This window comes from Pyrgilauda ruficollis, unplaced genomic scaffold (assembly GCF_017590135.1).
Source record: "Pyrgilauda ruficollis isolate IOZ18807 unplaced genomic scaffold, ASM1759013v1 scaffold19, whole genome shotgun sequence".
NCBI classification, from domain to species: Eukaryota; Metazoa; Chordata; class Aves; order Passeriformes; family Passeridae; genus Pyrgilauda; species Pyrgilauda ruficollis.
In genome coordinates, this window is record NW_024518095.1 from 298,549 (window position 1) to 322,779 (window position 24,231).

General features: G+C 38.4%; 1 protein-coding gene across 1 annotated transcript in view; it reads left to right on the forward strand.

Annotated features, from left to right (window-relative positions):
• Window positions 1-22,756, forward strand: part of PPHLN1 (periphilin 1) — a 63,544-nt gene extending 40,788 nt beyond the window's left edge. Inside the window, 2 exon segments of the mRNA XM_041465642.1 lie at window positions 19,936-20,085; window positions 20,087-22,756. Of these exon segments, the coding sequence (XP_041321576.1) occupies window positions 19,936-20,085; window positions 20,087-20,197 (261 nt within the window). The 3' untranslated portion in view covers window positions 20,198-22,756.
• Window positions 22,757-24,231: the final 1,475 nt, after the last annotated feature.

Consider the following 24,231-nt stretch of genomic DNA (forward strand, 5'->3'; position numbering starts at 1 on the left):
TTGATCTCTATATTTCATGCATTTGCTAGAAATTTGTGTTTTCATGTTTGTGAAACTACAAGAAGGATAATATAAAAGGTTTTGGACAGTTTCTTCATTGTATCTTTTATTCTCCTTACGAATACATTTATTTAAAGCAGGATACTTGTAAAAGGATGTAGTATTCACATGCCATCTGAACAGAGAGAAGCTGTGAGACAAGCAGAGAAGAAGGAAAACATAATTCTTATCTCGCTTGCTGTGCTGAAGTGCAATGCAATATGGAAATTGTTTACCCAAAGTGAGGATGTTCTGTTCCCTTGGCTTGTCAGGGCCAAGTGTGTGTGTGAGAGACTGTCACGGAAACATAATGAGATGGGTGCAGTTGTGTGCAGTTGTGAGCAAGGGTGAGTGCAAGGCAGACTCACTTTAGAGATAATGTATATAGTATAGAACCATAAAGTAATTATTTAGCCTTCTGATGATGGAGTCAGATATCCCCTTCGTCGGGGGTCGCTCGTGCAGTAATAAAAGGATATGAAAACTTTAGCTACTTTCCTTTTCTTGTGTTTGGGCCACCATGCTTTAGAAGTTGTAATCCTGCACTTTCCATTTGTTCAGCTGTGTTCTATTCCCTTTCTGTGGACATTAATGGGTTATTTGGTGTGCACTGCCATGTTCGTAATTACAAACTGCTGCATATGCAAAAGCAGTGCAACTCATTTTGCTCAGCACCTGAAGGTATGGTTTAATAAGGAATTATATTACCACATTGCAGATTTTTGCCAGCAGCTTTTTTCATTGGAAAGCTGATAAAAAGTGAGTGTTATTTAATATGCAGCGCTCATAGGGAAATACTTTTTAGAGAATTCAATACCAGAAATGCATGCATTTATCCAGTAACAGTGGGGTATTTCTTAGAGGGGGTTGAATTAAATGTAACTCACCTTTAGCTTTCACCACCATTTATTGGAGATTGTGTTTGCCTTATGTTTTTTTCATGTAAACTGTTTTAGGCCTGTGTTGATCACATTATTTTGAAGTTGTCAAATGCTGGCTATTCAACCCATTGACAAATGTAGAGTTTTTGATGTAGTGGCACTTCATTACCTGAACAAGCAGCCTGCAGACTGCAAGATCTCAGAGGATTGTTTGCTTACAGACATTCTTAAAGGGCATTGTTTACAGGTGTTACAATTTGGTGGCAGATCTCTGGAAGACTTAAATGAGAGAGGGCTAGTAATTAGGTGCCTGATTAAATTGCTGGACTTAGCTGAAACCAAAAGAAATGTGAAAAAAGGTTGTTCAAATCTGAAGGACAAGATCGGCTTCTTGGTCAGATAAAGTGAAAATCTAAGGAGTTATGTATTAAATGGCATTTTCAATCAAAAGCTAGTAGTGATTGTTTGACTTGAAATTTCTGGTTCTGTTATGAGAAACCCGAAGAGCAAAAACAGGATGAAAGACTTGGAAACTATAATAATGAGTGGGCTGGAAAGAAGAAAGATTAGTTTCAAGAGATGATGAGTGCCAACAGGATTGGAAAAGGTGTTAGAAAGAGAAGAAACTCACTGAAAATGTGTGGGCCTTGATATACAATTAGGAATTAATTTTGAGAAATTGCCTACTGAAAGAACTGTCAAAAGTTGAGATGCTTGGAAGGATAAGCAGAATTGACACTGGCAAACCTCCTGGGACTGATGAAGGATAAAACCAGAAATGAATCGTCTAAGCCTTGATAAAGGCAATAGTTCCTGTGGGAATGAGGGTTATTGTTTTTGTGGGTTAGATCTTTTTGTTTGTTTGTTTGGGTTTGTTTCTTGGGGTTTTTGGGGTTTTTTTCATGGTGGGCTTTTGTTGTTGGTTTTAATAACTTGGATTTAATTCAGAGGGTAGATCATTCTCTACAACTTGGTCTCCAGCTTATTCTTGCTTTAACAGAAGGGCATTGGTGGATTTAAAAAGTAGGTTAGCAATGATGTTTTTTTCTTTTTGAACTGTTTTAAGGATTAAATGTAAAATTATCTCTTAGTAGGCTCAATGCAGTGAGGATTAAATTTATTCTTACAACCTACTGTCTCTTCAGCATTGTAACTAGGGAAACTTGCTGCTCCTGGATTGAAGCAGAATAAGAACAGAATCAGTCCCATGTACCTAGTAATTAGATCCAGAAACTGATGTCTATCCAGAATAGATGTCTAGCATCTCTACTCCCCCCCACCCTCAAAACACTGGTTATGTATTAGCTTTGTCAGTATTCCTGATACAGTCTGAACACTGATCTTCTGGAAGACTTAGAGAGGATACAGGAGTCCAAGTGGTGCTCAAAACAAGATATTTATAGGGCACACAGAGCACAGTGTCATGAGGGAAAGCTCCATAAAACCATATGTGATGATGGGATGGTGGTAACTGAGCAAACTTGTAAAAACCCACGGAAAGTGGCAAATGAATGGTAGTAGCAGGAGGGTTGGTGACAGGAAGGACTTGATGTTTGACATGGAAGCTGGTTTCCATTTCTCCTGCACTGACAAGAACTTTCAGGCCTCAGGGGGTTGAAATAGACAGCAACAGAAGAGTGTCACACACAAAAACCTGTAGGTAGGGAAAATCTGCTGAAGTGTGAATCTACAGTTTTGTGGGGTTTTGCGTGTCTTTTACAGACTGTTCTTTATCCAACAGAAGCTTGTTTTGTAGATAACAGCTTTCCTGGTGCTTGTAGTTTAATCCTCTAACCCATTTGTAATTTCATTTATATACAGCACTGACTCATGTAGAAATATAGGATCATCTATGACCAAAGACACTTTGCTGACAAGTTGTGTTTGTCACCTGGTTCTTAAATTCATGGGCTGTATCTCAGTGTCTCACCTAGCCTGATGTCCTCTTTCTTTGGGTGGCTGTTCCATTGAGTAGATTAAACTCAATATGTTTTAAAGATGGGAAAATTATGCCCATCCATTTTATCTGACCTTTAAAACACAGGGTAATATTACAGTTTTAAAAGGCATCAGAATTGGGAACTTTTCTACAGTTTAATTTCCTAAATTATGTGGGGAAAAAATCTGCAGTTGCATAAGTTGCTTATGCATGTGCTGCTTCTTTAAGATTATGAAAGCATTAGATTTTTATCTTGGGGTATAAATGACTAATGTACATCACCATTTATTGCTGACCCACAAAAGATCACTTTCCTGTTTTGTTTGACTCTTATTTGCATTGGTGTGGTGACTTGAGTCTTCGGTGGTTGTCTAGACATACACTTGTATGGATATCACAGTGGCATGCTTCACAAACTATGGCATAAAAACAAGGGCCAGGATTCCCCACAGGACAAAGTTCATGGTGTGCCTGTTTTACCTTTCTGCTTTGACTTGGAAAGGCTAATAGAGTCAGCCTCACTTGAAAAAAACACAGAAAGTGAATACTGGGAAGATTGAGTGGGTCATGAGTTGTTCTGTCTCACGCTTCTTGAGAAGTAGTGTTCATACATTAATTTTCTGCACTATTGAACTTCAAGTACTGCTCTGAATGACACTAATAACCTGTAATACATGGGTTTGATACTGTTTCTTCAAGGTTTGATTAGTTTGTTAGCAATCTTTCCCCTTCTCCTTACTCCAGATAGCTTAAATACTTGGTTTCATTACAGCAGCATAAAATGTTCTACTTACCTGGGTAAATGTGCTTACTTACACACCTCACAAGCAGTTCACCACCTTTGTATAGTAAATAATTTATGTATTAACTTTTTTTTTAATTAACATGCTACTTAAATTAAAAAAAAAAAAAGTCCGCTTAAGCATTTTTAAACACAAAATCATAAATAGATTAGGATATGCTGACACAAGCTTTTCAGTGATCATCTCCAGCTGGAAATTTGCCCATTTTATTATGTTTCTTCTTCGCTTGGCTTCCTGGAGAAACTTTCTTATGCAATTTCAGTATCTGTGCTGTGTATCTTTCAACACTATTGTCTGATTTCTACTAAATTCAATTTAGGCATAAACCAAGATGATTAGTTGTTACAAGCATTATGAAAATAGGCAGTAACAGAAACTGTACGAGTTCCAGTGGAGACTGTATTATGATTGCATCCCATTATACATCAAGAAGCCCCTGAAGCAAGTGCTGCAGTCAAAACCAACCTGTAGCACTGCAGACTTCAGGTGCACGTTACAAAGAGTTTGGTTTGGTGGCAACCGTAGTTGGAGGAATTTAGTCCCTGTTTTGTATTGTTTCCTGTGCTGGCACAGTAGTCTTTGTGGGGCTTGACCATGAATCAGATCAAGAAAAAGAAAGAAGAATTTGCAGACGCTTACTTAACTAGTTTCTTAAGTACAGTGTGCTTCCTTAAATGTGCCTGCTGCTACAAGAGAGAAGCCACCCTGTGCTGTGTGTCAAGCCACCACTGTCTCTGAACATTCAGTATCCTGAAAGTACTGCTTTAGACACAGCAATTTAATCATCAGGCAGAAATTTATAGAAAGCTGTAGTCTTTGATGGTATTTGCACAGTAACTGTTTATTCTTATCATAGGGAAGGTAAAACTTGAAGAAGTTTTTGTTTTATAAAGCTGCCATGACCAGAATTGTCATCTTCATTTAAGACACCTCACCATCTTCTAACATTGACAGGATTGGTTCTACATATTTTTGAGAATTAACTCACTTGGAAGCACTAGTGCATCATTAAACACCCTCAGCACAGCCCCTTTCACCTGGCTTGTTGGAGCCAGACTTTGATTTATTGTGAAGCAAGCTGGCCCCTAAGTTCTTGGAATTATTTCTAGCTGAAGAATGAGGTGACCTCGGAATTGGAGGGTGGAGGATATCTGGAAGAGATGAAAGGATTTATGGTGACAGGAGAGGTAGGGTTAGTAACTGAGTGTGGGAAGCAATGAACAAGGGTGGGACTGGACTCGCAGTTGAAAAAAAAAAGAGATTTTTGCCAGGATCAGGAACTGCAGCCAAGAGGGTGGGGGGAAGTAATGAGATGGGGAACATGGGTGGAGATGGGAATTAATTCCACAGAAGCTCTAAAGCCCATGGGCAAATGCAGTGGAGTTTCTCCCTGGCTGGAGGGTGGAGACGCTACATCATGCAAGAAAACCCGTGCTATTTCTGGTGCCAGAAACAAGTGGGGAGCAGTCAGGTGCTTCCAGCTTGGTCTTTTCCTCTCTAGATGCCCTTGAGGCGTCTGCAGGAAGCTGCAATTGTAAGGCAGGAAATGCAGCGTTCCTGCATCAAGTACCTGGAATTGCTTACTAAAAAATTTGATAAACATGCCATTCACTGCTGCTGTTCTGTTTGGTTCAGTTTACTGTATGTGTCATCAACTTGGATGTAAATGTAATGTAACTTAATGTAAAAATGAGTATTTTATTAAATTATTAATCTGCTTACCCAAGTGTAGGTCTAGCCATAACTCAAAAATGCTCTGACAGTTTTTTTTTTAAATGCTTTTGATAGTTTTTGTCAAATTTACTCTTAGGCATCATTACAGCTCACTATACAGTTTTCCTTTTTCTTATGTTGATATGGAAGGAGATTTCTTCAAACCATGCTTTTGCTAAAATCAGAAGCAGAGATAAACAAGTAATTATCTGGTGTCTCATGACCCAGATAAGTAACTAAAAAACCCTGTACTTCAGGAGTGTTCCTTTCTACTTTAAGTAGGATGGACTTTTGGTACCCAGAAAAGCATGTATCATTATATTGGGCTGGCTCTGAAGCTTTTAAATATGTATAGGTGTTACTCGTGTCACAGTAAGCAGCCAGAGCAGTGATCCCAAAGAGACTTATCTCATCTATTGTGAAGGTTGTTCGAAGTATTCCTAACAAAACATATGTGCATATTGTTGAGGAGTTACACTGAGATATGCAAGGATCTGTTGGGGATAAAGTGCTGAGCTTGGTTTTGTCTGTTGTGGATCAACTAAGATTTTATAAGAGGCAAGGACATTTAGCATGTTACCTGAGTATGAATACTCAGTGTCTGGTGTCAGGTAAGGTTTTATGGATGTAAGGACAGAAACTTCCATTGGTATGATTGCAGTTAATTTCACTATGTATCACTCAGCAGGTAGGTGTGACTAGTAAGCAAGTTTTTACTTTAGTTTTTTACTCTATTCCTTAAAGCTGCTGTGTTACATATTACAGCTCTGAAAGAATATGTGTACATATGTACATAGTATATAGAGTGGGCAGTGTTTCCTTTCATTAGATAATGTTTCCATGTTGTTATAGAACATACCTTTTACTTACAATTTCCTGTTTGGTAGAAATACAGGAAATGTAAATGTATTTCTGTCATGAGGTAATGCAAAAATGTTCACATAATTCAATTGACTTTAAATATTTTTCAATGATTTTTTTAAAAATATTAATATTAAAGCAATATAAAGAGAGTAAATTGATTATGTTAAAACTAAGCAATAGTTCTAAAATCAGGTTTAGGTGCATTGCAGCCAACAAATGTTAAGTGTTGTGTTTTCTTCATCAAGAGTGTAAGCTGTTGACTTACCCTAGAGTAGGCAACTTTTTTTTTCCCTTGAACAGTTGCTGTTACAAAGTCCATGGTACTCTTAAGTACATAAATAAATTAAATAATTCTTTGTTTAGTATGTAAATAAATTATTTGTGTATACTTATCCTTGAAATAGCAAAATTCCATACCAGCTGATTTAAAACCAGAAAGTTTGCAATGTTTATACCTTTATGTGATTTGAAGGAACAACAGTCCCACTGGACTTCATTCATTTTCATTGTTGCTTTTTATTTAATTTAGCTTGCTCTGTTCTAAATAATTAAATATTTTTTCCTAATTTAAATCTGATTCCAGACAGTATAGTTCAGTCTTTATTAGCTTGAGCTGTTCAGGTTTTTTTTTGTCTTGTTTTTTTTTTATTTGCTTGTTTGCATTTAGTTGGGGGTTTTTTAGTTGTTTGTGGGGTTTTTTTTTGGTGTTTTTGGGGGTGGTGTTTGTGTTCTGTAAGTTCTGGAAGGCTGTGTGAAGGAAGGAACGCCTTGTTTTTTCAGGATATGTTTATATTAATAACCTCTGTGTATTCTGTATCTTTGAGAGCACGTGGTAGTTTTGTATGATGTAAGGTTAAAAGGTAAATGGTATGGTATGTTTCTTTTGGCTATTGCAATAAAGTGTTTGACCTTTAGCAACCTGTCTTTATCTTAGGCAGTAAACTGTTTAGTTCTGCTTATCAAAAGAGACTTCACTGCTCTCTTTCCATGCTGTTCGCATCCAAAACACACTGTATCAATCCAGCATCAGTAGACCTTATCAGCAGCAGCTATATTCTGTTCAGAGATTAGGCATAAAAAGTTTGTGTTGTAACAGTACATTTCATTCAGTGAATATTTTCATTTGTAGTTCAGTGGTTTCCAATTTCATTATCTAGATTAGATCTTCTTTTGTATTACCTCCTTATTACCTTACTCTTTCCCACAATTTTAGCTGTTTGATTTGAAATTACTTAGTTTGGTGTCACTGTAAAGTGAGTTATTTTAGACTATTCACACTATACCCAATGTCTGTCTAAAGGTAAGGTTAAAATGGCAAAGTATCGTTGCAGATTTTTGACAGATTTTCTAATTATTTGGGAGTCCCTTCAAATCATAACATGGTGGTGGTAATTTGAAACTTGATTAAGTGTTTAGTTAAACAAGTCTTCCATACCTTCAGTTGCTCGTGTGATTTACCAAGTGAAGTTCTCCACATTAGAGTATTGGCCAGAGGCCGAATTTGCTGTATCTCTGAAGTGGCCATAATTCATAATGCTGCTGGTGACACTCAACAAGTCTGTAACCTGCAGGAAGCTGACAGAGTTTGAGGGCAGCCGCTAGTTTGTTCTAGCCATTTTTTTTCCTTGACTTGTTAATTTACATGATATTATACTGTTGTTACCAGTAAACAAGTACGGTTACCATAATCAGCCTCCTGGTTTATAGTTGGAGTAGATAGGATATTTCATGAAGTAAATCCAAGAAGACTGAGCCTAGACTGCTTGTATCCTTGTGTCAGCATTAGTGTGTCTGGCAGGTCCAGGGTAGTGATTGTCCTCCTGTACTGGGCACTGGTGAGGCAAATCCTGTGTCCAATCTGGGCCCCTCACTACAAGAAGGACGTTGAGGAGCTGGAGCTTGTCTGGAGAAGGGCAACAGACCTGGTAAAGGGGCTGAAAGTCAATTCTTATGAGGAGCAGCTGAGCAAGCTGGGGGTGTTTATCCTGGAGAAAAGGAGGCTCAGGAGGGACCTTATCACTCTACTGCCTGGAAGGAGATTGTAGCCAAGTGGGGATCAGTCTCTTCTCGCAGGTAGTAAGTGACAGGACAAGAGGAAATGGCCCCAAGTTACACCAGGGGAGGTTTGGGTTTGATATTTGGAAGAATTCACCAAAACAGTTGCAGACATTGGAACAGGGTGCCCAGTAGAGTGGTAGAATCACTATTCATGGCGGTGTTTGAAAGATGTGTAGATGTGGCACTTAGGAACAAGGTTTAGTGGTACACTTTGCACTGTTATATTTACAGCTGGACGCAATTTTAAAGGTCATCCTTAATCATTCTGTGATTCTGAGTTTTATCTCCCGAGTATTGGAAATATCTCGGTTACTTTTTGACCTGGTGGATTTGTTGCATCATGCTGCTACCACAATTTGTAGGTGTCAGGCATCACAGAAAGCTGCTTTAAGCTGTCTGAACAACACAGAGCTAAAGCTCTCAAAAACAAACCCCAGCACAGAACAGTATTTGGTGATCCCAGTTTCTTCTCTTTTTTATAAGAACAGATTGAAGCCAGACTCAAAAAGAATCAAAGCTTTTCAGTGTATGCCAGAATCCCAAGACAAGCAAGCACTTCAAAAAGTCATGAGTGTGTTTGTGTATCTTGCCAAGTTTGCTCCCAGTCTGTCCTCTGTCAATTCACCCACCCTATCAGACAACTTATGGAAAATGTTCCGTGACACTGGATTGAATAGGGCACAAGACATTCCTTGAACGAGTTTGATAGGTAACAGTTCTTGTGCTGAAATGCTGCAGCATTGCGTAACTATCTCATTAAGGAAAGCTTGAAAAGAGAGCCCGTGTTCTTAGAAGATGTTTTTAAGTACAAAATGGGCTTGGTTTTCACAATGAAAAAGACAAGTGATTTCCAGGCTCTTTTGAACCAGCTAATCGCTGTGATTCTTCAGTATTACTTATGACTGTAACCCAAACTTACTGAATAATTAATTCCAAGTACCGTGGGATACAGTCAGTGGTACATCCACTCAGTAAATGCAGAACTTGTACTACATTCCCTTGGAACCACAGTTGGTAATAGCTGCCCTAAGACATATGATTTACTAACCATAAAAAAAAAAAATCTCTACTCCTTGTGGCTTTCTCTTTAGGGAGAGACATGCTTTCTGTTTTTACCAAGTTTTGGATCAGATTTCTGCTTCCAAATCAATGAGGAAATAACTAGAATTGTGGGAACAGATTTAGAAGGAGAGAGTTTTTGTGTTGAATACTAAAAACACAGGAGTGAATATATTTAGAATAAGAAATGAGGCTTCATCATACAGGTTCTCTTACCTACTCCAGCCCCAGCCATTGTGCCAGCTTCACGTTCTGTTTCTGTATATATTTTGTATTTGACTGAAGTTACATACTAAGATATGCAGACATTTAAACACAGATACCATGTGCTTTGTCTGGGTTAGGTGGAAGTTCTTTGAATGTTTCCAGGGGAGCTCAAGGTAGACACACTAGTGTAAAGCTATAGATAAACATCCTCTTTAGATGTCATCCATAGCTGCTCATCACTTTCTCACCCAGGATAGGTGATTCTTCCCTGCAGCCCAACTGATGTCCTAGCATGTGACCTAATCAGACTGGTTTTGCCTATGAATTCATTTTAGGAGTAGTCCTGTATATTACTGGCTCACACAAACAAGTGGGGTGATGGTTTCTGGCATAGGGATGCTGACAGCTGGGAAGGGGGAATAGCCTTTTCAGCTGGCACAGCTGCATGTGGAAAAATATATGTATCCACAAGCTAAGAAAAGATTAGAGAAGTATTCCAAAATAATTTACTTTTTTGTTTATTTTGTTTCAGATTTTAAATGAGTACTTAAATTATGAGTGACTATTTCAAGGGTAAAGGCAGGACAGTGACTTGGACTTGAAAAAAATTTGATTCATTATTGAGGCACTAATAAAACTGATTTGTGAGGCTAATATAATGTGTGAAGTAATTCTAAACCTTCAGAAGCAGTAAGGTTTAACATAAACTAAGCCATAAAAAGTTGGTAATCGAAGTAATTGTTTTTCTTCTTGCAGCTGTTGCTTCTCTTTTCTGAGAAGCTGTCCATTGCACACAGTAGTTTACTTTTGTGTAGTATTTTCTTTATGCTGCATATGTGATGAAAAAACCTACCCTTTGGCATGCAATTTCATACTTTCTTTAGCATTTTTTTAACCATTGAAGAAACACTTCAAGTTGCTCTTTATACAGTGATGGGGAGGAAATCTTCTCTTGTAAGGACTGGTTCTAAAACTCATAGATCCACCAACTTAGAATTTATATTAGCAATGCTGCTGCCAGTTAATTGTGCAACTAATCTGCTCAGAGTTGCTCTTAATGGGAAAGAAAGGGTTGTTGGTGTTTTTTTTGGTGTTTTTCTTTTTTGGTTTTTTGTTTTTTTTTTTTGTTTGGTAGTTTGTTTGGTTGTTTTTTATTACTGCTTATTTTCATTGTGCAATTGGAGAAAATACAGGCAATCCACACCTCAGGATAAAATGCTGTCTTGCCCATTGACAAAAATGAGCCAACTTAATGCAGAATGTTGTTGAATCTGAGAATATTTGTAGCTGAGGATATTTGTTGAAATGGAAAGTGGGATGACTTTTGTTGAGGGAAAACTAAGTCATCACAAGTCAGTTTTGGGTAAAATCAAATACATCATTTTTGATCTTGACTTCAATACAGTCAATCTGTGTGGATTTTGAACTACTGTACATTTCATACAAAATATTTGTCTGGCTTTATGACAAGAGAAATTGGTTTGTCATTTTATTGTTGCTGTTAATAGACAGCCCATTCTGCTGAAGCTTAAATGAATATCACTTTCCTTTATGGTCAGCGGACGTAACTGAAAATTATTTAAAGCATTTTAACAAGACAATTAACATAGAGTCTTTTGCAGATAAACTTCACCCTTCCTGTTTTGGATGGAGCAATAATTTTACTGTGGATCAGATTTAGGAAGTGGCTTTCCATCAATTCAGTATTTTATAAATAAAAAGTTGTAGGGTGAGGCCCTTCCTTTGGCATAAAGCTGATTATTTCCTGTTTAATCCTAAACTGGTGTATTTCAACTAATGGAAGTTTCCTAGCATCTGTTGGAGAGGAGGGTTTTTAGGATTTTGTTTTCATTTATGCTCCTACAAAAATACAGTTTCTGTGTTTGCATATTATTATAGAGCAAAGAGAAATTATTAGATACATGAATAGTCACCCTTTTACAACTTTTGGACTTGGCTGCACAGTAGTTTGTGCCATGGCATTCTTAAACACACAGCTGGGTATTCTTATACATGAGCTGCAAAGATGTCATAGGCACATCTTCAAGTGATCATCAGTTCTTCCAGTGAGAAACTGATAAATTGTAATTGCAATGGGTTTTTTGATTTCATAGTTATCATCTCCTTGCACAAGGCATTCACTTTCTATAAGAAGAGGCAGAATTTACACTTGTACTGCTGTTTTACCTAAGGAACACACAAGTTAATTTTGCAGTAACTCTACCCTCATCCAACACATCTGTTGTAAAGAAGCCTATGAAATAGAGGCCACACACAAACTGGTCTCCAAGGGCCTGTAGTTGGTGTTAAAATGCTGTTATTATGTGGTCTGATTGGTTTAGTAAAGAATAATCTCCAGTAAAACCATGTAACATAATAGTTCTTGCTCTCCCACATGGGAGCTACTTCTGCTTGACTGTGCAAGACATTTCTTGAAGAAGTAATAATACACTTGTTCTTGCCAAAATGTAACATTAAATGAAGTGTATAATCATGTACATTTCTGTTGTGTACCAGTTCTTGTTCATTTAAACATTTGTGTCAAGTTCTCCACCATAGTATTAAAAAAATAGTAAACACATGGATTTCCTAGCAATATATTTTATAAAAATTCTTGCTCCTTGTTGAAAACTTGTGTGTAATAGTTTTAAAGCAATGAGTAACTACTTGGAATTTGTAAGCTTTCAATGAAATGAAGACTCTCTTTTCTAAATAGTACCAACTTTTGCTATGATTGTTCTGAATTATAACAGCCTTGCTCTACAGATCTGTCCTTCGGTAACCACAGCTGTAAACAGGTACTGCACTTGCTGAGGGAGTTCACTTTTTATTGCTTTTTAATTACATTATTCTTTAGGTCTCCTCAACAGTGTCACACAAAAGCTGTATGTTCATTTTTAGATTGCTCTATAAGCATTGAGCAAGGGCAGGAGAAGGTGTAACTTTTTGTTTGGATGGTGAGGGGAAGAAGAAGGGAGTTGAGGCGGCATGCGGGCTCTCTGCAGAGATGGCTGCAGGTGTGATTGCTGCCAGGGCTGAGCCTGCCCTCCCTGCAGGTGTGATTGCTGCCAGGGCTGAGCCCTGGCCAGCAGGAGCCGTGGGCAGCCACGGGATGCTGGGGCCAGCTGCAGGCTCTCCTGGGCAGTGGTGGGCTCCAGGCCATGCAGAACCCGTGGCTTCGCTGTAACTGCGCGGGTGTCAGGAGGGACGTGGTATGAAGCAAAGCAGTGTCTTGAGCTTAAACTGGAGGTAATGGATTCACACAGTTCAATAATTCTGCCCACGTGTTTTCTGCCCAGTGCGTGTAATAGACCAGGGTTGTGTCACAGGACCCAAGCCAACTCTTGATTTTCAGCCTTGAAGATGTGTTTGTAAACTCAGCAGAGTTGGTCACTGTTGACACAAACACCCAACTCTCAGTTTTTTACAGAGCACTTTTCATAGCAGAATTCTGCTTTTAAATGAAGGGGAAACCTCGTGGTGGCATTGTTTCAGGCTGCATGTCCTGTATCAGATTAGTTTAGTGAAGGGGATGGGCGATGCTGTGACCTAGAAGTGAAGTGATGTAGATCAGCTGAACAGAAACACTGTGGCTCCCAGCACCCTCCCCGGCTGCGCTTTGCTCACCTGCTGCCCCCATGCGCTGCCAATACTGGTCCTTGAGGACAAACTGGAGTTCAAACCTGAATTCCTATCTCTTTTCAAGTGAGGGCTCTATCAACATTTCTTCCACACAAGGGGCTTCCTGGAGACTTCTCAGTGAGATATCTAGGTGTCAAAAATGGTGGGTGTTATTTCTGAAAGTTGACTAAATCTACTGAAGTTCCTAAAAAGGAACTTGAAAGTTTCATTGGAAAGGGAGGCAGAATTGCATTTAAGTGCAAATAACTTTAATAATTTACGTATCCTCAGTAAGAAGCAAATTGACATGAAATTGTTCATTATTACATAATAGATTAAATAACTTGTTTCCCCAGTTTGCATTTCAGTGATTATCTAATTGGTCTATAAACACATTGATTAATGGGTGCAGAAAGTATTACATAGATACAGGGCAAAATTGTTAGTTTTTAAGAAAGGAATCAAGTACACTTCTTGATATTTTATAGTTAAAAATTGTATGCCATTGTAAACTGTATACTATCATAACCAAGCATTGAATTTCTTCTATGTTAATTTAGTTTTTTTGTAACCATAAAAAATAGTTCATCTTGGTTGAAAATTATTTTTAAATGTCTTGATCATGAAAATTGTCTGCAAGTGGTTTAATGACAGTTCTGAGCATTCTTTGCACTGTGGAGCTATAAACTTATATTTTGTACTCATAACAGTACAATTACATTGCCACTGCAGTGATAAAAATTTCTGTGTACTCTTTTAGTGGAGGATTAACTTATTGAAGTTTAGAAGAGTAAATTTTGTGTAAATTAATGAAATCTATTTTAAGCAGTTGAAAATAATTCCAAGGTAATACATAAATAAATGAAAAATAAGAGATTTGGGGAGAGATAATTCCTTTTAAAAGATGCCATTAACAAAAAGCAATGATAGTGGCAATTCAATGTTTAATAGTTTACCAATTTGCTTAAGCTTACATGCACAATTAAAATGCAAATTTGACTGCATATTCAATCAGGTTAGATTTAGGTCTACATTACAAAAAAATCCGTGTTGTTTTTAGTTAGGAGTAGAAGAAAAATTATACGTTATAGTCTGTCTTACCATGCTAGGAAAAACCTAGTACAGACTGGTTAATAGTCTTGGTTAATAGAAGGCTGGTTTGTCAGACTTATTTTAGGTCTGCTGAGGAGGGGAAATAAGCTGGTTTATACCACCAGAGGGCTATACCAAACCAGCTATCATAGTTCAGGTGAGGGAACAAAAGATGTTATCTCTGTCTGGTGTAGGGGGGCCCTGGGGCATCATCGAAGTGAGGGAAATGTCCAGCAGTTTGCTCGTGGAGTGTCTGGAATGGACACGGTATGGCTTTCAAACTGTGCTTGTGCTGTACTTGTGCTCTGTATGTTGATGCTCTGCCTTTCAGAGAGAAATCAAACAACTACCAGTGAGCACGTTGCTTCTGTACTTCTTGCATGGAGTTTGATACTTGTGGGAAATATGCCCTTAGTAACTGAAAAGCTTCTGTCTTCTGAAAGATAATATATTAAATGAGTGCTTGCGTGAATCACAGATACAAAATTGCGATTGCTGGGCATGTTGGGTCTTCTCAAAGTGAGTTAGTATCTAAAGGTTGCAGGCTATTTAACGTGGTTTCTGAGCCACAGCCCTAGCTCCTTCCCCTGTGGTAACTGAGCCTTGGGGTCTTTGGCCTTTGGATGAGGAGCTGAGAACAGGCATCTCTGAAGCTGAGAACTGACTCACAGGCACTGATGGTGGGCTGTGTGCATATGGTGCAGAGCTGCTCAGAGTCTAGACTCGTGTTGTGTTGCTCTAAAGTTCTGGTGGAGGCGAGAGAGTGTTAGATGAATCTTGAAATGTATGGAATGCTAAAAATACTCAAAAAAAACCCCAGGAAAGGCTGTGAGGAAAAAGATCAAGATGTTGGAAATTACAGATTAAATAATGGGCATCAATTTCACTTGCTAAATCATCATATCCACCTAATGGACGTGGTCTTTATTGTGTTTGCTGGTCCTGCTTGTCTCTGTGAGCAGAAATATCTCCTTCTGCACTGGAGTTTGCCCATCTCCTGCATATAGCTGCTCAAGCCTGGCATATGCAAGTCTCTGGATGAATTCTATTGAAGAGGCTTTCACGTGTGCATGAATCCAAGAGCACTCAAAAAATGTGCCACAGTGTTATATTCATTCAAAACCATATTTGGAGAGGAAAGTGTTTTAATACCTGCATATAAAATAAAGTACATCCATTAGAATAGTTCTCCCAGAAATGAGATGTGGAGATTCATTTGAGTCCTCTCTGAATCAGGAGAAATTTGCATCTCCCATTTGCTACTCAGTTCTACTTTCTACAAGCTGTGGACATGAGACATACAAAGGCTAACTTTTGTATCCTGGTGGGACCAGTCTTCCAGAGAGTCATTCCAATTATCAGAGAATATCTCTCTTGTTTCCCTTTTCCTCAAATCCTGTTTAGAATAGATACTGTGGTTTTAGCTGTTCTGAGTCACCTTGAGAAGTTAAAAAGACTTCTTTGCACAGACTGTAGAGCTAAGCTAGGGAAACTTGGTGCATGGGTTGAAATAAGGCTTGTCCTCACCCCCTTTGAATACCATTATTTGGTCTTGCTGTTGAAATAAAGCTGGCCAGGTATGCAAGATTTTGAGATCAAGATTGCTCTTACAATTCTTGTAGCCTGTAGTTATTTGCAGGGGAGGACATCCTAAGTTCTAATTTGCATTGTCATTACTGTTTATATTGTCCAACAGCTCTTTTGCACAAAGTGTACGTGCAGCTCTGGAACAGTTTTGAAGAAAAAGATGGTGCTGTGCTAGTCAGAAAATTATATGGACTTTGTCAGTGAGTAGTAGGCGTGTTGTCAAGATACTCCCTAGCCATGTATAATTTCACCCATCAGCAAAGCTATTCATTCTTCTGTTTAAGCAAAGACCATGTTTAGATTGTCATTGAAAGAGGGATATAGCAGTCAAAGACATGAGCAGTCCCCATGTGCTTGCATCTGCCCCTCTTTCTTCCCGTTCAGAGGTTAACATTCCACAGCTGAGCTGGAATAAGAGAGTGTTTGGTATCCATAATTTTTTCCATGTCAGTGTCATACATTGTAATTCAAGACACTGCTGATGGCACTTTGAAGTTCACTAAAAACTTGGCATAGATGTAGATGAAGGAGTTCTCAAAAGTTTCATTCTGCCTGGGGAGTTCTAGGGCTTGATTGCCTCCAACCTGGGCAACTGACATCTCCATTGCTCTAACTAGGTCCGGAAGTAAATGTCTTCTAGCTATATTTAAACAGTTCTGAGTGCAAATTTTGGTTTAGCTTTCTCAAATAAATGAGGTGTGTTCACTAACATATTGCAGGTGCATCACAACTTTATATTTGCATCAAGGTCTTACACGGAGAATGGCACGGCAAAGGGCTGATCTCAGCCAGAGCCTCTATGTCTTTATCACGTAACATTCTAAAATTCCATGAGAACAATATAAAAGTATGCATATTTGTGATCTTGTGACCTCACAGATGCCAGAAGTGCTGATTTTGGAAAACACTTCAAAGAACTTGAATTCAGCTTAAATACTTGCCATGCATAGGAGAAGCAAGAGTGCATATATCTGTATATATACAGATACAGATATATACAGTGTGTGTATATAAAATTATATTTACATATTTGGAAGTAGAACAGCTGTTTCTACTTCTTCTTCATCTACTTACTAAAGTTTTACACGCTCTTTCCATTATGCTGGTGCTGTAGCTTAGGTCAGAGAATGAATTTATGCTAGGGCCACGGTAAATGATCACCCTCTAGCTGTTTTCAGGATTATCTGATTTATATGTCAGACAGAATAATAATGTCATTGGTATCATTCCCTTTCTTGTTTTTCATTTTTAAAATGTTATTTCTTCTTTCTCCACACATGGAATCATTTTCAGGTTTTAGTTCCAGATGTTTACAGATGAGCTTTTCATGGTCTGAGCTCAAAATCAATATCAGCTGGAATTTTAAAGATAGGGTTATTTTCATATGTTTTTGGGTCATGAGTTCTTCCAGTATTTTTCTCCAACAGAGAGCTCTTTTTGCATGGTTGGAGTCTTTTCTGCAGTTTTCTTTCTTCCTCAAGCATCACATTCTCATCTTATTTGTCAGAAATAGCCTCCTTTTATTCTCTCTAAAGATAGATATTAATGTCATGCTACCATTCCCTTTTCTTTCAAGAGTTTTTAGTGCTTTCACAAATTTTTCAAGTAGTTGATTGTACCATTAAACTGTAATTAATTAACATATTCTGTACTGATATTCTTGTAATTTATAATCGTCATTTCCTTCTGTAAATCATAGTAACATATCTTTGAAAGTTGGTAGTTGTGCCTTGACTTCAGATATAAACTATTTTGTGAAGTTTTCACTGTAAGACCATGGCTCACAGTTCTTTCATTTGTGCTGATCCATCTGGTTTTAGAATTGAATCACTGAATTACATTAATGGGGGGGAGGGGGAAGTAATTTTAAAAGGGAACATCTCAGTGATGCAATTTACATTGCAGCTATACAAATAGATTTATCAGCACAATTGTGATAGAGGCAGATTGTACCAGGAGGATCAGAATTAGCAGCTGGGGCAGAAAGCTTGTTGAGCGAAAATTGCTCAATTATTGTCAGAGGAGCTGAGCTGTTTCCTTTGTTTTCTGTTGTTAAAAGTGCCTTCGTGCTCCACCTTTGCCCTCTTCCCCTAATTTAGGTAAATTCTATTTCTTAAAAACTCTTTGGTCACAAAGTATTGAAAACATTCATCTCTTAGGTGAAGGTGTTTATTTCCAGATTGGTGTGACAGCAAAGTGACTTCGGACTTCAGATTCAGCGATGACAAGGGCTCTCTTGATTCTTTTCCAAGACTTCTTTTGTGAAAGTTTGGAAGAAAAATGTGCTTAGATCAAGCTAGTATTTATATGCTAAGAGTCAGAGAATTTCATCTGGGCTAGTTCTCTGTGGTGTGTGGGAGAAGTAGCAGGTAGCACTATTTGCCTTTAGTTTGCAGACCCATGAAAAGTAGAGCATTTCCTCCAGTTGTAGCTTTGGGTGCCTCCTCATGAAGCTCTTTCTGAGCTTTTTCTTTGGGAAGAGAGAAAAAAGTAACGCAGATTTTCTCAGTTTGAAGTTTTTCCAAAGTACCGTGTTTTACTTGCTGTGGAGCATGAGCCCTGAGAGTCTGGCCTTTGTGCTGTTATTTTACTACCAAAGAACTACAAAGCAGGAAACAAACCCCTCTCTGAAAAAAATGCCATGTGCGTTTCCACACTCAGAAATGTTTGGCTCAAGTTTGGTTTGGGCTACGCTCTTCTTTTTGACTTTTTACTTTCCACTGAAGATTAGTTCCTTCCAAAAGGTTCTCTTTTATTTGCCAGCCAGTGTTTGAAAAGTGGGTAGGGTCTTAAACTGTTTTCCTAGACTATGCTATTAAGCATTTAAGAATTGTCTTCATCAAAGGTATCATGATAATCATTGTGTTTCTAAGAATTGTTTAGTTTTGTACAGAATGTTGGAATTTTTTGCTGTTTTTGTGACATGAAGATGCTTGAGCTGACCTCAGACTGGTTCTTACAAACGGGTTCTTAGGGTGGGTGTGCTTTGTTTGGCTTTTTCTTTTGTTTTTAGTAAAGGGGACTTGCTTACATGCAGTTGTATCATTTCTGTCCACAATACAGATAAATGTGAAAGGAAAGAGTTGCACATCTCTGAAAAAAAAGTTCTAAGACAAGCAGACAATACCAAAAGATAATCATACTTGGAAGAATATCAACATTTTAGCTTTTTTCCTCAAAAAAAAGATGTATGGAGATAGAAAACGTACTTATCTTCAGTCAAAAAGCTAATGTATTTTCTAAAATGGAAATTGGCCTAAGAGGTTTGAAAATTAACTGCATCTGGCAGTTGGAATACTTTGAGAAGTTCCTTTTTTGCTGGGTGTTCAGATGAATAAACTTAGCTGGAACTTGGAAAAAAAATTTAAATGTCACTGACTTGCTTTGGAAATTGCATAAGAGTATGGTCATATGTTTGTTGCTGTAAAACAGAGATAATGAAAAGTTAGTTCACTTCAAATGTGGTGCATGACTAACTTGCAAACTCTCCATTCTTTGTGGAAGAAGGTCAGATGGGTTCAGGTAAAGCACTTCCAGGACTTCTTTAATCCTTAGTGATTAAAAGCATCCAAACGGATTAAAGTCTTCTTTGTCTATAAGACACAGATATCCAAGAAACAAACAAAATTTGCTGAAATTATTTAAACACAACTTATATTTAAAGTATTAGGAAGGATCACAAATGAAATTATTGGTGCTTTGTATGAAGATTGAGATTGCTAGACATTTCACAGTTTAATTTTAAATATATTGAAATGAAAAGAAAATCTGGTTTAGCATTTGTACTTTGCTTTACTGTTATTTATTAAATATTTCTGCAAGGGGAACTTCATTTCTCTGTTATGGTATTTCACCCTATAAAAGTTATTTTTGATATCCAGATAATACTGAACTAGTTACATTTTTATTAGCACAGGTCAGAAGAGAGGAAAAGGTCAGTAAGTTTTACAGCTGAAATTCATGTAAAATCCAATATCCTTTGTTACATTTGGATCTAACTCAATGAGGGCTGTTGATGTGCTAATGTAATGACTTTTGCATTTAATAATTTTCTAAAATGTGTTGTTTCTAGGTCTACAGACAAGACTGTGAAACCTTTGGCATGGTAGTGAAGATGCTAATTGATAAAGATCCATCATTAGAGAAGTCCATTCAGTTTGCCCTGAGGCAGAATTTGCATGAAATAGGTGAGAGATGCATTGAAGAACTCAAACATTTCATTGCTCAGTACGATGCTGCCAACCAAGATGTATCAGAGTCCTTCAAAGAGGGCTCATACTAAGGACAAAAATATGCGTTTAGATCCTGTGCATTGTGTCTGCCGTAGTACATAAATCTGCTTTTTGTGGGGAAAAAGGAACTTTTGTTCGAGATTTGAACCCAAGGCCTGTGCTCCTTTCTAATAGCTCAGGTGACTGTTCCCTTGTCCACTGTGGTCTCCATGATTGTATTCATCCTACCTGTTCTTGTTGACATATATTCTTTTGAAAGGATGTTCTTTTCAAAACTGCCACAAAGCAACAAACTATTTTTAAAACTTTAGACAGTTACCTTGGAAAAAATGATCAGTCTGATGTCTGTACACTTGCATTTTGATGCTTACAAGTGTAACTTGAAACGTATTTTTTATTAAAATTACATGAAGCCGCTCTCATTCCTCAAGTTATGCACAAATATCACACAATATTTTGTTATCATACATACTATACGAAGGGAAACTTGCAAAATTGGTTACAATTATGATTTAAGTTATTTATTCTGGTTTAATTAAAAAAATGAGATGAATTCTGTAAAATTACACTAGGGTTTATGTCTAGTCTCTGACTGCCAGAGTAATTAACTACTTGATGTGAAAAGTGCTGTGTTTTTGTTCTAATTGCAGGTTCTACAAAATGCCTTTTAAATTTTGGTGTTTTCCATATCATGACTCATTACTAGTAAGCAGTATTATGGAGGATGGATTCCATTTTTTGTTACTGTTTGCTCTGCTTTTAACTACACTGTACAGAATGTAGCTGTAGGCAGCCACTGAGCAGGGAAAGGTTGCTTTTCCTACTCTGTTGCTCTCCACACTTACAACTTCTCAAGCCTTTTCATCCATCAGTTTTAACAATAAGGATGCTGTATGTAATCTTTATTTCCAACTTTGAGAAGAAGTGGGAATTAGGGTGTCGAGGATGGACAAGGAAAGTGAGCAGGACCATTCTCCAGTAAATCCAGGTATCTTGGTTTGAAAAGACAGGTGTCTGCTAAGGAAGGCAGGAGCTTCTATTGAAATGGAAAATGTAAACCCCCTCCCTCTGAATTATTATAATTTTGAAATTAAGGGGCTTTTAGGCAAAGATATGGGAAGAGGAATTACAGTTCTTTACTAGGAAAATTAAAATAAAAATGCAGTAATACAAAACAACACTGACAGAATACAACCTAACACCTGTTAGTCAGTGTGTTGGTGGCAGTCTGATTTAATGGGGGCTGCAGTGCTCCTGCAGTGACAGGTGTCATTCTGTTGGAGCAGTGATCCTGTAGAAGGGTGTAGTTTTTCTCTGAAGGTCCAGTTGTGTAGATAGACATGGTCTTCCTCTGGGAATCCAGCAGAAAAAGGCTCCTCTGGTATTCCAAATCTCAGATTTTTATCTAGGTAGGAATGCTTGGCTCCTCCCCCTGGGTGGAGCATCTCACGATAGGATGATGCCATTTTCAGTCATGCAGTGAGACTCGATGGCCCATTAACAGAAGACATCTCCCTGGACTGAAGATGGGTCCTGGAAGAGATAAAGAAAACTGCCCTACCTGGTTTAACAGCTGGCCCATTAACAGGATATCCCCCCCAGAGTTATGAGGGATGGGTCATGGAAGAGATAAAGAACACTGCTCCACGTGGTTTCGACAGATGATGATAGAATACATACTTGTGGTGACATCTTACATTGCAACCTAAGACATCAGGTTGCTTTCAATTAGGTAGAACACAAAGTTTATCCCTAAGTCCTTGATTTCACTATCACTTCAAATCTAGGTGATTCTGGTTAGTGTCTGGCCCCACTTTTGACCTGATAGAACAACTTGCAGTTTGGGAACAGAGGAAAGCCAAGAGCTTCCCAGTGAAAAATATTTAGGATGTGGTGGAATCCTGATGAATACATTTATTAAGGTACTGTTTTTTTATGAACATTTTCGGAAAATGATAAAGTGATAATCACAAGGAGGTAAGTATAAGCATGATTGTTTTGTATACATTTGCATTTAGAACATGTGAAACTCTCTAAAAGGATTAATAACCAAACTCCTTTGGTTATTAAACCAAATTTCCAGATTTCATCAGAATGGTGTGCAGAAACACAAAGTAGCAGTGATTTGGCATGTACAAGGTACTGTATGTATCACAGCATCTTACACATGCAAATCTTGATATGGTGTATTAAATATGTATTGCATCAGATTCCTGAGATGCCTGGTTAGTTCTCAGGTCAGTAAGGGGAAGTTTTTCAGTTGGCTTGTCTTATTTTCTAAGAGTTCACATTGCTCCAAGGAGATAACCTGCAACTACCCTTGTTAGCATCTGGGATTGTGTGGGCTGCACAGTGAGTGGGAATCAGCTCATGGATCCTACAGGATGCCAGTTTGGGGAGGGAGAGAGAAGAGAGGCAGGCTGTTGTGACATAGTAGTGAGACCTGATCTACTCCTTCTGCCAACAACCTGGTTTACTGAGATCAGTCAAAGTCTTCTCTGATGCAGAAGCATAACTACAGCACTTCACTACTTGCCTACAGGACTGAGAGCCTTCGGGATGTTACATCTGAGTTTCTACTTTGGGTTAGAAATGCTAATGGAAAAAATAATAAAATTGTGTGTAATATATTTTTTATTAAAAATTGCCATTGTTACTGTACAGTTTGTTAGGAGTTTCCTTTGTTAGAAGCCTGACTAAGTTTACTATTATACAAGTATCCAAGTTTTCAAGTGCTTTTCTGTAAAGTAAGGCCTAAGTTTACACTCATAGAATCATAGAATATCTCAGGTTGGAAGGGACCTGTAGTGTTGGTTGAGTGCATCTCCCTGCTCCTCACTGAACCACTAGGAGCATTGTCCAGATGCTCCTTGAACTCTGGGAGGCTTGGGGCTGTACCACTTCCCTGGGGATCCTGTTCCAGTGACTAACCATCCTCTCATGTCCAATCTGAACTTCCCCTGATGCAGATTCATTCCATTTCCCTGCGTCCTGTCACGGGGTACCAGAGAGAATTGATTGCCTGCCCCTCTGCTGCCCACCCTGAGGAACCTGTAGAATGCAGTGAGGTCACCCCTCAGTCTCATCTGGGGTCCTCCTTTCACAACCTTGATCACCCTACTCTGGGCACACAAATAGATTTATATCCTTATATTGTGGCAGTCAAGGCCTTTTCTGCCTCTCAGCCCACCCCACCAGTGAGAAGGGTGGGGAGTGCACAAGATGTTGGGAGGAAACACAGCCAGGACAGCTGATCCCAACTGCCCACAGGTGATAGGGCATCATGCTTGGCATATAAAACTAGGGATAGGGGCAAGGAGTTTGCCAGGGCTGGTGCTGTTCAAGGACAGGCTGCGTATTACTTGGCTAGTGCTGAGCTAGTGGGTTTTTTGGTATCACTTCATGGTTTTCTGTTTGGAGTTTGTTTTTATGTATTAAATGGTCTTCAGCTCAGCCCACGAGTTTTCTTATTTTTGTCTCCCCCATCCCACTGGGGGGTAGTGAGTAAGGAGCTGTGTCATGCTTAGGTGCCTACCAGGGTATATGCTCCACTAGGAATACAGGTAATACTTCCAATAACACTAACAACACTTTAGAGCTTTTGTGACTGTATCTCTGCTGTCACAGACACTATATCCTATATCATTTTCTTCAAGGTAGAAAAATCAATTAGAAATATTTCTGATAAGAGGTTGTCAAAAATAGTAAGATATTGTGTATGTCAAGCTTAAAAAATAGTCGTATAATCATCTTTAAACTTTTTTTTTAAAAAAGAAAGTATTAAGAAGCAGTTAACAATCTAGGAGAAGTAATATTCCATAAGGTACTAACTACAGTTTGGGAGAGTGCATCTGCTTCATCTCAGGAGATGGTGTGGCATCAGAGGAATTACTTGTGGACACATTTCTCCATGTCTCCAACACACTACACAGCGCTAGTGGCATAGCATTTTGTTTCTGAGGATCCTGGTTTCCCATTTTTGGAAATGCAGGTGAGAATGGAAGGTCCTAATCATTGTTGGAGCATCGTGAGGGAGGTTATGAACAAGTCAGCATCTCCAGCCCCGTAGCCCTGCCAGCGTGGTGGCTGTAGCATACTTGAGCCCAGCAGGCACGTGGCTGCTAGAAAAGCTGCCT